At 38.5% G+C, this 16,040-nt stretch overlaps 2 protein-coding genes and 9 non-coding genes across 17 annotated transcripts; all 11 read left to right on the forward strand.

The window, feature by feature from the left end:
- Positions 1 to 265: 265 nt before the first annotated feature.
- trnas-uga (transfer RNA serine (anticodon UGA)) lies at positions 266 to 348 on the forward strand. The gene has a single exon. It is a non-coding gene; the product is annotated as a tRNA-Ser (tRNA).
- A 712-nt stretch (positions 349 to 1,060) lies between these two features.
- tor3a (torsin family 3, member A) lies at positions 1,061 to 10,613 on the forward strand. Of its 7 annotated transcripts, none has more exons than XM_077534592.1 (19): positions 1,061 to 1,149; positions 1,638 to 1,674; positions 1,846 to 1,920; positions 2,100 to 2,174; positions 2,354 to 2,391; positions 3,079 to 3,120; positions 3,312 to 3,334; positions 3,404 to 3,541; positions 3,682 to 3,742; positions 3,928 to 3,963; positions 4,606 to 4,655; positions 4,833 to 4,883; positions 5,060 to 5,078; positions 5,269 to 6,181; positions 6,249 to 6,371; positions 6,536 to 6,801; positions 7,283 to 7,458; positions 9,094 to 9,218; positions 9,323 to 10,613. In XM_077534592.1, the coding sequence occupies exons 14-19, from the start codon at positions 6,004 to 6,006 to the stop codon at positions 9,568 to 9,570; spliced, it is 1,116 nt and encodes a 371-aa protein (XP_077390718.1). In that variant the 5' UTR covers positions 1,061 to 1,149; positions 1,638 to 1,674; positions 1,846 to 1,920; positions 2,100 to 2,174; positions 2,354 to 2,391; positions 3,079 to 3,120; positions 3,312 to 3,334; positions 3,404 to 3,541; positions 3,682 to 3,742; positions 3,928 to 3,963; positions 4,606 to 4,655; positions 4,833 to 4,883; positions 5,060 to 5,078; positions 5,269 to 6,003; the 3' UTR covers positions 9,571 to 10,613. The 7 variants fall into 7 exon arrangements, with proteins under 7 accessions (XP_077390718.1, XP_077390720.1, XP_077390716.1 ...); XM_077534594.1 differs by having other exon boundaries at positions 3,719 to 3,742; XM_077534590.1 differs by having other exon boundaries at positions 3,518 to 3,541.
- LOC144029205 (small nucleolar RNA SNORD74) lies at positions 1,415 to 1,495 on the forward strand. The gene has a single exon (XR_013286785.1). It is a non-coding gene; the product is annotated as a small nucleolar RNA SNORD74 (small nucleolar RNA).
- LOC144029211 (small nucleolar RNA SNORD75) lies at positions 1,713 to 1,781 on the forward strand. Its single transcript, XR_013286791.1, has one exon. It is a non-coding gene; the product is annotated as a small nucleolar RNA SNORD75 (small nucleolar RNA).
- Positions 1,959 to 2,027, forward strand: LOC144029212 (small nucleolar RNA SNORD75). The gene has a single exon (XR_013286792.1). It is a non-coding gene; the product is annotated as a small nucleolar RNA SNORD75 (small nucleolar RNA).
- LOC144029210 (small nucleolar RNA SNORD75) lies at positions 2,212 to 2,280 on the forward strand. The gene has a single exon (XR_013286790.1). It is a non-coding gene; the product is annotated as a small nucleolar RNA SNORD75 (small nucleolar RNA).
- On the forward strand, positions 2,932 to 3,010 carry LOC144029201 (small nucleolar RNA SNORD24). Its single transcript, XR_013286781.1, has one exon. It is a non-coding gene; the product is annotated as a small nucleolar RNA SNORD24 (small nucleolar RNA).
- On the forward strand, positions 3,163 to 3,243 carry LOC144029202 (small nucleolar RNA SNORD79). Its single transcript, XR_013286782.1, has one exon. It is a non-coding gene; the product is annotated as a small nucleolar RNA SNORD79 (small nucleolar RNA).
- Positions 3,577 to 3,653, forward strand: LOC144029206 (small nucleolar RNA snR60/Z15/Z230/Z193/J17). The gene has a single exon (XR_013286786.1). It is a non-coding gene; the product is annotated as a small nucleolar RNA snR60/Z15/Z230/Z193/J17 (small nucleolar RNA).
- On the forward strand, positions 3,778 to 3,854 carry LOC144029207 (small nucleolar RNA snR60/Z15/Z230/Z193/J17). Its single transcript, XR_013286787.1, has one exon. It is a non-coding gene; the product is annotated as a small nucleolar RNA snR60/Z15/Z230/Z193/J17 (small nucleolar RNA).
- A 344-nt stretch (positions 10,614 to 10,957) lies between the features above and the next one.
- On the forward strand, positions 10,958 to 15,700 carry LOC144027253 (calreticulin-like). The gene is made up of 9 exons (XM_077534643.1): positions 10,958 to 11,231; positions 11,833 to 11,934; positions 12,081 to 12,284; positions 12,356 to 12,450; positions 12,525 to 12,734; positions 12,804 to 12,917; positions 13,184 to 13,327; positions 14,491 to 14,583; positions 14,666 to 15,700. Exons 1-9 carry the CDS (start codon positions 11,138 to 11,140, stop codon positions 14,885 to 14,887), a joined length of 1,278 nt encoding a protein of 425 aa, XP_077390769.1. The 5' UTR covers positions 10,958 to 11,137; the 3' UTR covers positions 14,888 to 15,700.
- The last annotated feature ends 340 nt before the right edge of the window (positions 15,701 to 16,040 follow it).

Genomic DNA, 16,040 nt, shown 5'->3' on the forward strand with positions numbered 1-16,040 from the left:
CTGAAGGATATCTAATGTATTTTTGTCCAAGCCTGGTTATTTTATTTTTACATCATTTACAGACTATAAAGTGGAATGTGTTGGAAGTATTATTCAGAGAAGTTAGGGATCTTAAGCTTTGAGTAGTGTTCAATATTTGCAAGTTACATCAAGCTGTTCACATTTTGACATGGGGGCGGTTAATTCATATATGTGCTTGCATCACATTAGTTGTTGCTGATCATTTCAAAGCACTTGATATGGAGCGATTCCCATTGAAAGGGTAGTTGTCGTGGCCGAGCGGTTTAAGGCGATGGACTTGAAATCCATTGGGGTTTCCCCGCGCAGGTTCGAATCCTGCCGACAACGAATTGTTTTTCGTTGTCACTTGTCAGCGGTCTGTCTATACTTCACACTACAGTAGGGGCTGTTGTGTAGCTCATTAATACAGCGCACCAACATGCTTATTGCATAACATGTATGAGCCCTCGCCTTAAATTACCGGCATCTCCCCGTTTTGTTGCTGATCAACCATAATGAAGTCAATCAAAGATCAATCAATAACATTGGCTATCGGCGTTACTGGCAAAAGGTCCCTGCGGTTCAAATTATATCACTGCGAATTCCGCAGTTTGGAGTCCGAACACTTTGAAACAAGCAGTTTGTTGAAATTAAGCAGACCATTTTAAAATGGTTACTTGATGATCAATAATTCAAATGATGTAATTCTCACAAACCGGACGTTGACACAAAGCAGTGGAGCAACCGTTTCGTTTCTCGTTTTCGTCAAAGTTAATGAAAGGTGGAGCACATGGGTAGACAAGTGTCGATGTTTTTGACCACAGATCTAGAAAAATAGTATCCATTGTCACTTTAATGTTTTAAGAAGTAGTTGTGATAATATATTTGTTAGGTGTTTTTTTGTGGTAAAATAAACTAACAATTTTTCATTTTTTGGTCTATCATTCACGTTCTTCATCCCTGCGAATTTCCAATTAGCAAGATAAAAAAAATAAATAGTGCTTGTTTTTTGAGAGGAAGTGTCGTCATGAAAGGTACTGCTAATTTTCCCATCAGCCCATTTTCTACCGCGCGGGCTGATGGGAAATGTGACTGAGTATAAAAACGGCCTCCACCCTATGTCCTGTCTCTTTCCTGCGCTTCTCTTTGGTGAGTTAAGTTTGCCAAGTCAGCTGCACATTGGAAAAACATTAATGTCCTCAATTTACTCGTGTTTCCGTCATTATTACTCAATGATACAAATGTTCATCTAATTTAAATTGTTTAATGCTTAACATTTCTCGAGTGTTGGGTTAACGTGGCGCACTTAGCAAGGCCTGCTCCACGTGCTTTGAGCAAATTCAACAATGCCGCTTATTTATAACTTTTTTTTTTTTCTCCAGTTTATTGTAAATACGCCTTTGTTTGGCCTCGCCCCACTGCAATATGATGATAAAGTGTTGGTAGGGACATCTGAATGGATGTGAAGAAACGCCAACTATCCTGACAACGTGGGGACACTCGTGTTAAGCTAGCGTTTAGCTTTGTTAGCATTTTTTTTCTCAAGCTAGCGTTTGTTCAAAGTCAACTTTTCCTTCTTTTTTTTTTTTTGTAAATCTCCTTGTTAATACTTGTTTTGTTTTTTTTTTGTTTTTCAGGGACTCCCAACCACGCTGGAAGCTAATGAAATTAATTGTAAGTGACTCTTCTCAAACGTTTGTTCGACCTGGTTTAGTCTATGATGCCCTTAAATATAAGAGTAGTGGACAGATGTGATTTCTGACTAATTATGATCTGAGACTAAACTTGTTAGTTAAAAAAAATAAATCACTTGGACATTTTGCTAAAATGTGCCTTGCTTTTTAGGTTTTTGGAGAACACATCAAAGAGTGAACTAAAGTTGCCGATTCCCAACGATGTGGGAATCTACTGAATTGTATTGTAAGTGACTTTTCTCGAACGTTTGTTCGACCTGGTTTAGTCTATGATGCCCTTAAATATAAGAGTAGTGGACAGATGTGATTTCTGACTAATTATGATCTGAGACTAAACTTGTTAGTTAAAAAAATAAAAATAAATCACCTGTGGGACTTTTTGCTAAAATGTGGCCTACTTTTCAGATTTGTGGAGACCACGTTAAAGAATGGACTAAAGTTGCAGATTCCCAACGATGTGGGAATCTACTGAATTGAATTGTAAGTGACATTTTCCCAGCATGTTTGACCCGTTTTTAGTCTGTGATGCACTTAAATATAAGAGTAGTGGACAGAAGTGATTTCTGACGATGTATGATCTGAGACTAAATGTACAATATTTAAAAAAAAAATAAAAAAAAGTTTTGGAATCTCTTTGCTAAGACATGGTTTATTTTCAGGTTTTTGGAGACCGCATTGAAGAATGGACTCAAAGTTGGTCAGTATGGCATCGTCTTATCTTCTTGAAGGTGGCCTGTGATACAAATTACAGCGGACCCCCACAACAGCATATTCACCCCTGCCCCCCATGGACAATGCATATTGGATGCAATTTTTTTTTTTTTTTTTTTTTTTTTTTTTTAAGTGCATCTAATTACTCGTAAATTATATGCAGATTTTCTGTTTGCAGTGGGGGTCCGCTGTATTAGGGGTGGGCAAACCTTTGACTCAAGGGGTGCATATTTGTTTTTAAAGGGCCAAGTTGTGGTGGCTGTCAGAACTAGCACTGTTCATGATACACTGTACAATAAAATTTTAATAATTTCATATTTTGTCTTGTCTAATTTTGAGGCTTTTCAGAAAATACTACTTACTAACTTGTAGTGGTGTGGGGGGTGTTGGTAGATTTCATCTTGTGAAATTTGTACTGGCTAAAGTCGGTGATTAGTGTGGTACAAAGCTAAATGTGCCCCCCCAGTCATTTTGCCCACCCTTTCAAACGAGCATAAGCCACACTTCGGAGAAGCTTTTCTTTTGTTGCCATGATGACATTTATTTGCTACTCTTGACGAAATGGGTGACGATAAAACCAACCCACCAAGTTGACATCTGAGGCACTGCCAAGTGATTGTTTTCAAGAGGTCATGGAAAATATTACATGCTAATTTTATTTTTCCTCCTGAAGGTCCACTTGGTGCTTGAATCACCTACTTGACTGAAGGAAGAGGTAACATTTACTATATTTTTTTTTTTTCTTTAAAAAAAAAAAAGCTGTTTGTGATGATTTAAAAAAAAACAATTGGGAATCTCTCTGAAAAAGAGTGAAAGATTAATTTCATCTGACACAGTGCGTTAATTTGCAGTTTTTGTTGCCAGTTAACTGCATTCTAGTGCTTCAAAGTCTTGATTTGATTGCAGGTGTTTTCCTGGCTTGTATGCAGGTAAGTTATTTTTATATATTTTTAATGCTTTTTATTTCAAAGCGGCTGATTTAAGTGATGACTTCATAGTTCAGCGGATACTCCTGAAGATTCTTTCGCTCCTATCTGACATGTTGGCCCATCCAACTTCTCGGGAACAAACTACACAGAGTGGATTTAATTTTTTTTTTTTTCTTCTTTTAGACAAGAGCGGCATAGTACAGGATGGTACGTTGACTTTTATCATGATCACACTATTAAATTCACCACAATGATGACTTCATAGTTCAGCGGATAATCTGTGATGAATATTCTTTCGCTCCTATCTGACATGTGGACCCATCCAACTTCTCGGGCACAAACTACAGAGTGGATTTAATTATTATTTTTTTCTTCTTCTTTTAGACAAGAGCGGCATAGTACAAGATGGTACGTTGACTTTTATCATGATCACACTATTAAATTCACCACAATGATGACTTCATAGTTCAGCGGATAATCTGTGATGAATATTCTTTCGCTCCTATCTGACATGTGGAGTGAATGTATTACTCAAATCGAGTAAGTAGTAGTGCGCTGTTCATTTTTATTTTTTTTCTCTCTCTCTCATCCAGCCTCTGCTTTGTTGGAAGAACGGCACATTCACTAAGGTATGTTAAATAGAAGTGTACCTCAAGGCCCTATTCAAACCTGACATTGCACAAATTTGGGTTATGAGCATAAATGAAACTGTCTAGCATCAAGGCAAAAAAAAAAATGCCTTGCACCTCCACTAGTTTAAACGCCCATTTCGGGGTGGCCATTTTGCTGTTTGCTGTTGACTGACAATAACATGATCCCTTTAATTTTCTATTGACAGCAAGTGGCAGTACAAGGCAAAATGGCCACATCTCAGATGGCTTAAAAAGGGCGGCTTTTTCTATCTTAATTTCCTGCAAATGGAATATTAATTAAAAATAAGTGACTTAACCTAAATTAGGCATGCGGTGTAATATCACCGAATCAGTCTATTAGTGTACATCTGCACCATCAAATGTTCGCGACATGCAATGTATGAATTGACATGGTGATGAGCCATTGCTATTTTAGCCCATGTAGAAGTGGAAACAATTTGCTGACCCAAACGCAATGTTGGTTGTGAATGGGGCTTTCATCTGTCAGGCGTGATGAGTGTGAATCAGGTCGCTGATCCAGTTGAGGAGATAAAACACATTTCTGACCCTGATTAATTCTGTTCTATGTTAAATGTCCGTTTAATTACCAAAACAAACTAATTCAGTCTTCTGATGCAGGTTGCCAAGAATGTGAGCTTGACTGCAGTGAGTGGAAGTCATCGCATCAGGTAGGTTTAATATTTTGACGAGTGTTTTCTCCTTGGCTGACCTATATGATGATTAAATAAAAATGCTGCTGACAATTACATCATGGAGTCGTCATTAGCTCTAGCTGAAAGGTCGGCTTACTAATCATAATTTGGAATACTCTGTGTGTTTTGACTGATTGTTATGCCGTCCCTCAGGAGGTGAGACTACTCATGTAGATGCCACCGCCGAATATTGCTAAGTTGAAGGTGAGAAAGTAAGCAGTCATTTGTAAGTGTACACAGTGACGTGTTCAGTGATGTCTCAAATGTCTGACCTGAATTATAATGTGGATAGCATCTGTTGCTGAGTGACACTAATTTTATGTATGGCACAAAAACTGCACCTCACAAGTAGTCATTTTCTTTGTCTCCCTTGTCTGCAGCACTTACTGGCTGAACATGGTAAGTTTACATTTACTCTTGGTCATGAAATACAAAAATGGGCCTACTCTATGATGAAGAAATTCTGCCAAATGAACTCTGATTATAACCACAACCGTTCCATCTTTTTCTGATTTTGTGGCCAACAAACTGCTTGGGTTTTTGCTAAGATTAATACATGGCAATGACTCATGTTTATATATTCCTCTAGGTACGAAAGAAGAAATGTTACCTTGCTGAATGAACTGAAGTGCATCTTGCTGTTGGCAGAATCTTCATAGACAAAACACCAAAGTTACTACCCTAGTTCATGAAAAGTAACTGGAGAGAATGCAACTCACGCCAGTGTGTTAATTAACCTGGACCAGCATTCCAACGTGAACTGTAATTTTTGCTGTTAAATCTGTGGTTGAAATTGTATGCCTTTTGCTTGGACAATGATGTATTAAACACTGAAAGAAAGCACAGTATGTTGATATATTGAAAACCCACACTGCTAGCCCAAGGAAGCTATTTACTTGGTATTTTCCATCTTGTAATATGTACCCAACTGACTTTAATAAAATAAGTAAACATTGAGTTTGGGCTTACTTATTGACTGCAAACTGGTGATGCAATGAATTTTAGACATTTGATAAATATTGGTAATGCCGAAGTTCAAATGCTACGTCACAAAGCTGGGATTCAACGAGGCACCCCCTAAAATATCTTCCACCCAAAGTGATTTATTAAGCTGTACTGCTACACGTCAATTTTGTACTTTATTGGGAAGGACAATTTGTAGTGACGTCAAAAGACGTGTAGGCGGGCGGGGTCTCGTCGAGACAACTTCCGGTCTCAAAACCGAACACACCTCTCTCCAGTTTTAGCTAGCAGCGCGCTAACTTGCTACACGTTCACATTGGAAGCAACCTCAAGAATCGGGGCTTCACCGTCTTCTTCCCTCATGTTTTCCCGCTTTGCCTCAACGTTTCTGCCGCTTCTACTGCTGGCCGTACCCGCACACGCTTACTTCTTCCAGCTGGACGCGCTGTCCAACGCGTCCTCGTATTATTTTAACTATATTTACTGCAACATTTGGGAGGGCGAGTGTCAACCGCAACAGGACGATGCGACGCAGCAAGGTAAGTGGAGTGAGAAAGAACCATAAAGATTTTGTTACATACCGGTAATGACAATTTGCGTCGACAGTTCCTACCAGGAACCCGTGGACCGGTTTTCTCCAGGACTCCACGAACCTGCTGTACCGCTGGTACTGCAACCTCGGTCAGTGCTGCGAGACCGGAGACTGCAGGGTGACCAACAACATCACTGGTAGTGAAACAGAATTCCTACAGTGGTTGTTTACTGGCACGATATAATGCTGCTTTTTCTTTAAATAGTGGTGAATTTATTTTATGTAAAAAGTCCACATTTGAATAATAAATCTGCTAGTTCCTCTTTGTACTAATTGTTGCTTCATATGTCAATTTTTGTAGGTTTAGAACACGATCTTCAGCTCAAGCTGCATGGGCAACACCTGGCCCAGTCGGTGGTTCTGAAAGCAATCCAGGGTTTCATCAGAAATCCGGAGTCCAACAAGCCCCTGACGCTCTCCTTCCATGGCTGGTCGGGCACCGGGAAGAACTTTGTGGCCCGGATGGTTGCGGATAATCTTTATCGCGACGGGGTGAAGAGCGAGTGCGTCCGCCTGTTCATCGCCCCGTTCCACTTTCATCACGCCAGGATGGTGGACACGTACAAGGTGAGACAAAGGAGGTGAGGGGCTTGCCGCCAAGAACAAGCCGGGTCAGGTCCTTGACCAGTTCAATCTTTAATCCAGGTTGAATGATAACGCTATCATCAAAATCAAACATGATTTTTTTTTTTGGGGGGAAGCTGGCATTAACCCAGCTGGGTCACAAGTTACAACCGACGTGATCGGCGTCCAGTGTGCACAAGTGTTTCACAATGTTACTTTTCAGAATGATACTGGGTCACTATTACTACACAGAAGTAGAAAGTCCAAATTCAGATGAGTATTTTGGATTGAACTATCACCCATAAAAGGCGTGATTCTGTAGAATCATAACAGTTGAACAAGTTTGTCCTTTAATTTGGTTTTTAAAACTAACACACTTGCGCAAGTAGTGACCGTACATCCGTCTAGATCAACGACATCGTCGCTTAATCAAAGTCGACCGGACTCCCAAAAAAGCTGAAGTTGTTTAACCCCTCCTTTCCAGGGTCAGCTGAGAGAGGCAATCCGGGACACGGTCCTGCGATGCTCCCAGACACTGTTCATCATCGACGAGGCCGAGAAGCTGCACCCGGGCCTCATCGACGCCATCAAGCCGTACATGGCCCACTATGACAACGTGGACGGGGTCAACTATCGCAAGGCCATCTTCCTCTTCCTCAGGTTGGGTCCTGTGGATATCTACAAAAAAAAAATAATAGAAATGAATTTTATTTATTTGTTTGTTTTATATTTTTTAGATAAAATATTCTTTAAACAAATTAAACTTTTAGATCAGATTTCTGCAACCTGTGGCTCTGGAGCCACAGGTTTTAGTCACTCTCCTGTGGTTCACTGTGGATCTCTGAAAAATGTATTAGAATTTTTTATTTATTTATTTATTTATTTTTACATATTTTAGACAATTATTTAGATAAAATATTCCTTGAATATATTAAGGATTTCTATAAATAAACTGAATAATGAAATATTAAAAAAATGTCAGTCCAAATTGGTAAGTTATCAGAAGAGACAAATGGTAGATAAAAAAAAAAAAACTAAAAAAAAACAAGCTAAAATGCTCCAAAAATAACCATAAATGTCCAAAACCAAAAGAAGAAAGGCAGACAATTACCATAAATGCCTTTGGAAAAATGTCAGAAAATTCATGATAAAAAAAAAAAAAGGCAAAAAATCAAAATAAAAAAGTAACTGAAATGTCAAAAAAAAAAAGAAAAAAGAAATCCAAACATTATCATATAAATCATATAATGTACACAAAATTGCCAAAAAGTCAGAAAAAAATAGTCATAAAATGTCCAAAATTGGAAGTACAGAGGCAAAAAATTACGATAAGTCCATGCTGTTTTGTTCATCACAATGTTCAAAGGTTTTGTGGCTCCAGACAGATTTTTTTTTCTGTCATGTATTATGCCTAAAATGGCTCTTTTGACAGTAAAGGTTGCTGACCCCTGTTTTAGATTAAAAAATGAATGATAAAATATTCAAAAATGGTTAGAGTACAAATTTTCAAGTCGTCAGAAACAAAAGACAAAAGGTAGATGTTATAAAAATGTATAAAAAGTTACCATAAAATGTCCAAAATGGAAGAGGAAAAGGTACCATAAAAATGTCCATAAAATGGCAAAAATTTCAGAGAATTGAGTTTAAAAAAAAAAAAGGCAGAAATTAAAATGTTTAAAACGTAGCTATAAAATGTAAAAAAACAAACAAAAAAAAACTGAAAATTACCATAAAATGTCCACAAAAAAGCCAAAAGGTCAGAAAATTGGTTTAAGAAAAGGCAGGAAAGAAAATCTTCAAAAAGTAACTACAAAATGTCCGAAAACAAAAAAGAAATCTAGAAAAATTACCATAAAATGTTCACAAAATTCCCCAAAATGTCTTAAATTGATCGCAAAACAGGCAGGGGGGGAAAAAAAGTAAAAAAAATAAAAATAAAAAAAAGAAAATTACCACACTATGTCCAGAAATTTACCAGAAATCTCAGAAATTTGAAACATGAAAAGTTAAAATAATAAATAGAAGATGAATGGTAAGAAAATGAATCTTGAAGTTTTGGATGCTGCATATTTTTCTGTCTTGGTTTAAAATGTTTTGCGAGTCCAGGCTGATTTTTTTTTTTATTATGTATTTGGCCTAAAATGGCTCTTTTGACAGGAAAGGTTGGGAAATGGGGCCATATCAGACCAATTCTGTCATGTTTGTTGGATTAATTTTGATAATTTTGTGTTTAATTGTCATCCAGATCTGCACCAAATTCAGTGCTAACAATTTTTTTGTCAACGTTTTGTCCAGTAATATTGGTGGAGCGATGATCAATGACGTCGCGTTGGACTTTTGGCACTCCGGTCAGAACCGAGAGGACATCGGGATGGAGGATCTGGAACACCGACTACGAGCCGAAACGATGGAAGCCCAAGGTTTGTAGAAGTTTTAATATTTCAAAATGAATAGAAAATGAAATAAAAAGTCATCCATTTTGTTTCGACAGCCATTTTCCACTCTCATTTCCGTCCTTTTCCAGGCGGTTATTCCCAGAGCGAGCTGATGTCCGGCCACCTGATCGACTTCTTCGTGCCTTTCCTACCTCTGGAGTATCGTCACGTCAAGCTGTGCGCGCAGGACGCCTTCGCCGCGCGAGGCCTGGAGACGAACGAGGCCACGCTGGACGAGGTGGCCAAGGCCATGCTGTACATCCCCAAGGAGGAGAGACTGTTCTCAGCCCAGGGGTGCAAGTCCATCCCCCAGCGCATCAACTTCTTTCTCCCTTAGAAAAAAAGAAAAAAAAACTAGGCGTCTGGAGGAGGTGTGCGGCAAACGCCCTTACGGGTGCGGAACACGCGTCTGACAGGTCACACAACAACAGCACTTCCTGTGTGAGGGGGATGAACAAAGTGCCGTCGGTGTGCGGCGGCGAAGGAGGACATGCGTCTTTGTTGTCGCTTGAAATGAACACCACAAGGTTAACTACAGTGGCGGAAATCATATTTATTGGAAGTTGCTCTTGTTTTATTTACATAGAGGTGACAAAGTTTTTGAACTAACAAAAATGGTGGTTGACATACAAGTTAATCTCCCAATCAGGTTTTCTGTCTTTTCTGGCCTTTTATAATTAAAAGTGGCACAAAGGTTTAACAAAATACGTCCATTTTGCACAGTGGACTCGCACTCGGCTGATCTCATCTAAAATGGTGTCGGTGCCATCTATTGGTGGTTGTGAGTCAGTAAATTTGCTTTCAAGCTGAGAATTGACTCCACTGTGTAGACTGCAAAAGTATCAGGACACCATGAGTTTTGTTTTGTGCTCCTTTTCACTGTGGTCATTGTGACTTTTTACAATAAGAATCGAATTTGAGTCACTAATACTGACTTTTGCACCGTGCTATGTCTAACCACCCTCCACCAATCTTAAAAAAAAAAAAAATGTTGCACTATTTATCTTGAAATGTGTTGTGTTATTACTGTACATTCAACTTTCTTTGACTAATTTATTGTTTAGCTGTGGTTATTGAAGCAAGTTGTTTGAAGTACCTGTAAAATGTGAAAGGAACTGAATTGTTACGGGACAACATGAGGCGATGTGTTGAAAAGCAATTTGTGTACTGTAACATTGTGTCAAAATTTGTTTCAATTATTTATATACGATTGTTTTTAATCACTTTAAGAGAAATGCTACATGTCATTGTTTTATATATTTTTACATGGCGAATGTTAGGTTTTATTGTCACGTGATTTTGCTCTTGTAAGTTTGAAATTTCACATCTAAGTATAAATATGGAGAGAGAAAAAATTATTTGCCAAAAACCAAACGAATAAAAAAAAAAGTGAACTGTGTGTGGCTTCGTTGTGTAGCTTATTAATTCCCGTTCCAAATAACTGACTTGAAACACTTAGATATACGAGTTTTCATTTCCAAATACTTAGAGAGACTAGAAACACTTTGAGATACAGTACACTAATTAAGATTTCGTCTTTCTTTCTTGTGACTTCATGATGTGCATCAAACGCATCACTCTTGTACCACAAACGCATCACTCTTCCTTTGGGTGTGTATCAAGCGAACGCGTGGTCTTCGTCCATTGGCTAAACTCCAGCTCGTCAACGCAGTCCCTCCTGTGATTGGCCAAGATGAGTATAACTTCCTGGCCGAGCTCTGGCGGTGACACCCAATCAGATTGAGACATCTGTTCCCAGCCGAAAGGCGAAGGCTGCATGATTTCAGTGAAACGGCACTAACGGACGTTTGGTGGCCGCCGAACGCCATCGAGCGATAGCAGAAATTTAATATTAATAATTGTGTTAATTTTAGCGATAGTTTGACGGAGTATTTCTCCTCACAATGACCGCCTTGTCGTTGCTGTTTTTGGCCGTGTCAGCCGCCTGTGTCCTGGCCGAGTCCACTGTCTATTTCCGAGAGCAATTTGAAGATGGGGGTAAGCTTATTTTCGGATATTTCCTACTACATTGGTGTATTATTGTTTTTTTGTGTGTGTCATAATTATGTGTTATTGGTTAGTCTCAATTGTGTGCAATTTGGCTGTATCGTGTTGATAGGGTTGTATCGGTACATGACATATGGGAACCCCACCAGCCTGTAATGTAATTTTCAGGTTATGATTTTTGCCTCAAATTATACAAGTATTTCTTAATTTTGCGAGCATTAACATTTAGCATCATCCCCAAATTTGACACCCCCCTCCCCCACGTATGGCCAACCCACAGTCGTCTCCCCCTCCCCCTTCCCTCTGTACGTCCCTTTCCTGGTCGTTAACTGTAAACCCCCTCAACTAATAATAATAATGATGATGATAATGAAATACATAGCTATCCAAATACCAGAATCATGACCAATATGTCAAGACATTAACGTTGTATTACGTATTAAGTATATTAGGATTGTTGTAATCACTGTGACAATATGCACAGTTAGAACAGTAAAATTGCCATTATATAAGTATTATTTATATTTAGCAGTGATTCAATTAAAATGAATTACCTGAATGTTTTTTTTTTTTTTTGTGTGTGTGTGTGTAGATGCCTGGAAGAGTCGCTGGGAGGAATCCAAGCATAAGACCGACTATGGCCAGTTTGTCTTGACTGCAGGCAAGTTCTACGGTGATGCAGAGAAGGACAAAGGTGAGTGGATTGAATATGAATAAAAAATACCAATGTGCTTTATCAAAACTGTTTCTCTTGTTTTCATTGTATTAGATGAACAATATCAACTTGATAAAAAAAAAAAAAAATGTGCAATGCTGTTTGACACAATACAATTGAAACAGGTTTGCAGACGAGTCAGGACGCCCGCTTCTACGCGCTGTCGTCGCGCTTCGACGACTTCAGCAACAAGGACCAGCCCCTGGTCATCCAATTCACCGTCAAGCACGAGCAGAGCATCGACTGCGGCGGCGGCTACGTCAAAGTCTTCCCCTCAGACCTCAAGCAGGAGGACATGCACGGCGACTCGGTCTACAACATCATGTTTGGTACGGTCCGCTCATCAGGGTCTTCCGGGTGCCTCGTCGGCGTTTAATTTCAGACCATCTTTTGCGCGCAGGTCCTGATATTTGCGGGCCCGGCACAAAGAAGGTTCATGTGATCTTCAACTACAAAGGCAAGAACCATTTGGTAAACAAAGACATCAGATGCAAGGTGAGTCATCGAGTGGTTGTGTAACACTTGAGCAACTTAAAACATCCTCAACACATTGTTTTTCTGCCCTCCAGGATGACGAATTTACTCACTTGTATACGCTGATCGTCAACCCCGACAACACGTACGAGGTGAAGATCGACAACAAGAAGGTGGAATCTGGCAGCCTGGAGGACGACTGGGACTTCCTGCCCCCAAAGAAGATTAAGGACCCCGAAGCCAAGCAACCAGAGGACTGGGACGACCGGGAGAAGATTCCCGACCCCGACGATACCAAACCAGAGGCGAGTGTGGGTCTGCCACTTGGATGAGCATCAGGCTGAATTTGGCTAACGTCGGGGTCTGTTTGACAGGACTGGGACAAGGCGGAGAACATTCCTGACCCTGATGCCAAGAAGCCAGATGATTGGGACGATGAGATGGATGGGGAGTGGGAGCCTCCTATGATTGCTAACCCTGAATACAAGGTACAAGAATGGCGGGAGTAATTAGGGCTTAAACGATGAATCAAATCCGCTGACTCCCACGTCACTCACCAGTCCAGGCCCCGCCTTTTAAATCCACACACACTAAAAGTTACAAATATTACAGTAAGGAGCATGAGGATGGCAACGCCAAGCCACACTAATACATACACAGGATAATGAGTAGAATAATCTGTTTGCTGCAGTACTACTGGTGTCTGAACTGAGAGAAATGTGGTGAATTTATCAGCGTGCGCTGTGTTCAACAGGGCGAGTGGAAGCCCAAAGAAATCAGCAACCCCGCTTACAAGGGAAAGTGGATCCATCCCGAGATTGACAACCCAGAGTACACTGCTGATTCTGAGATCTACAAATATGACAGCGTTGGTGTGATTGGACTGGACCTGTGGCAGGTAATGCAAGATGCAAAATGCATTTTTTTTTTTTTTTTTTTTTCCCAAAGAAGTCAAGTTTTATTTGAAAAAAAAAACATAAATAAAAATACCTCCATTAAAACTAATCCTTCTAAGTTGATCATATACATTTACAATATACAACCTACAATGTTCAGAAAAAGTGTCGAGTTCGCTTGATTAAATGTTTGCAGATTTCCAAGAAGAAGACTGACAATCGACTGTGATTTAGGAAAAAAACACATTTTTTTAGCAAGCATATCAGTAGTTTTATGATATTTTGACCAATTCAAAAATATTGAATGTAAACAAAAAAAACTCTTTTAAATTTAATTATTATTATTATTATTATTTTATATGTGCAATATTTTAGTGTACATTTTGTTTGGTTAGTAACATAAAATGCAGCCCTTGGCGTCTTGTAAAATAATTTTAGATCATAAAAATAATAATAAAAATAATGAAATTATAATAATACTAAATGAACTCATGCCAAATGAAAAGCAAGTGCAAATCTTTTTCTAAAAAATAATTTTAAAATTATAAGTGATCATAACAACATTCAATATGAATTTAGAAAAGAAATGCAACACTACAGGACTGTCTCAGAAAATTAGAATATTGTGATAAAGTCCATTATTTTCTGTAATGCAATTAAATAAGCAAAAATGCATAAATGCAATACATTCTGGATTCATTACAAATCAACTGAAATATTCAAGCCTTTTATTGTTTTAATATTGCTGATTATGGCTTTTTTTTTTATTTTATTTTTTTTACTTGGTCTGAGGAAATATTCTAATATTTTGAGATATGATATTTGAGTTTTCTTAAACTGTAAGCCATAATCAGCAATATTAAAATAATAAAAGGCTTGGAATATTTCAGTTGATTTGTAATAAATGTATGGCATTTTTGCTTATTTAATTGCATTACAGAAAATAATGGACTTTATCACAATATTCTAATTTCCTGACAGTCCTATAAATTCTCAACTTGTAAAGATTCTTTGTCACACAAGTGTAGGAGGAAACCACTCTATAAAAATGTCACAATAAAATACTGTTCTAATCTTTTATTATATTTTTAAGTTATGTTATTTACTACTTTGAATAATCTTTATCCTTAACATTGCTTTTGTTTTTGTTTTGTTTTTTTTGTAGGTCAAGTCGGGCACCATCTTTGACAACTTCCTAATCACAAATGACCCAAAACTGGCTGAGGAAGTCGGAGACGACACATGGGGCAAAACCAAAGTATGTAAACAAATCGTTGCCTTTTTTTTTTTTTTTTTTTTTCTCCACCCTAAATATTATTCATTTTAAAATTCCCAACCAGGATGCCGAGAAGAAAATGAAGGAAAGCCAAGATGAGGAGGAGCGAAAGATTCGCGAGGAAGAGGACAAGCAGAGGAGAGACGAGGCAAAGGATGATGACGATGACGAGGAGGAGGAAGAAAAGGATGATGATGAGGAGGAAGATGCCGAGGAGGACAACGAGGAGGAGGAGGAGGAGGAAGAAGAGGATGATACCGAGTCCCCTATGAAGGATGAATTATAAACAGTTTAAAGGCGAGGAACAGTTTTAATTAAGAGCAGACTGTCAAACCACAGAAGACAACTCGCCCAGTGGAACGAGTTTTGTTTGTTTACAAAGACAGAGAGGGTTAAAAATATCATTATTAAAATACTATACCATAATAGATAACAGTGATAATAGAAGTACGACTAGAAATGAAGACGTTGCAGTGAATGTCTGACTTGACAACCACATTTTTATTTTATTTGTAGTTTATACGATACAGAAATGCGTAAGGAAAAAAGTGATTTAATTTGCCAAAATCTGGGTTGTTAAGAAATTGTCGACACATGACAAATCCACATTAATTTTTGTAAAAATGTTTGTGTTACTTCATGTGTTCTGTTTGTCTCGTAATGCTGTCTTTATTTTAATCATTTTTGTCAATCCCGAACTTTACGCACCTGCTCAAAGGATCATCGCCTCAAACAAAGATGTGACCTCAAAAATCTGAATTGTTCCAGTTGGGATGTTAAATGTGAGGAAAACCGTCTTGCATACGTTTGCACTGTACAGTTATTACCACATTTGTGCACATATGTCAGTAGTTTCTGAATAGTTGTCTGAAGCACTCCAGCAGCAGGGAAGCTCCTGTTCATTTTACGTTTGCTCGTCATTTGGTGTGTATGCGGTCAACTGTCCTCTTCCTGGATGCCTACTGAGGCTAAGCGCTGATCCTTTTTTTGTAAAAGGCAACATTTTTTTACTAATACTGCTGGTAATTTAAACGAGGCGATTTGTCGTTTGAGTGAAAAAGATAAAAGGTGTTCTGTCCAATAAAAAAAAAAAAAACACGAAAAATGACTCAAGCCTCTATTTTATAATGAAACTCATTTAGAGTCTAGCAAGTTTTGTGAAAATCACAAAAATAAGACTCACTTAATGTCAATGTACAGTGCACTTCATTGCCAACCCTAGTTAAGGTATCAAAATCCTTACAATGAATTAAATTGTTTGCGCAGAAGCTATTCTACCCCAAAACCTGTGGACTGAGCTAGAGTACATTGAACCCATGTCATTGGTTGAGAGTTGATTGTGCAAATGGACAAAGATCCCTCTTGAGGATCAGGTGCTGTTTTGTTGGCAAAGGGGGTTGTGCAACGTTTTAACATCAGTGGTGCTAATACAGTAATTG

This window comes from Festucalex cinctus, chromosome 10 (genome assembly GCF_051991245.1).
Source record: "Festucalex cinctus isolate MCC-2025b chromosome 10, RoL_Fcin_1.0, whole genome shotgun sequence".
Lineage (NCBI taxonomy): Eukaryota > Metazoa > Chordata > Actinopteri > Syngnathiformes > Syngnathidae > Festucalex > Festucalex cinctus.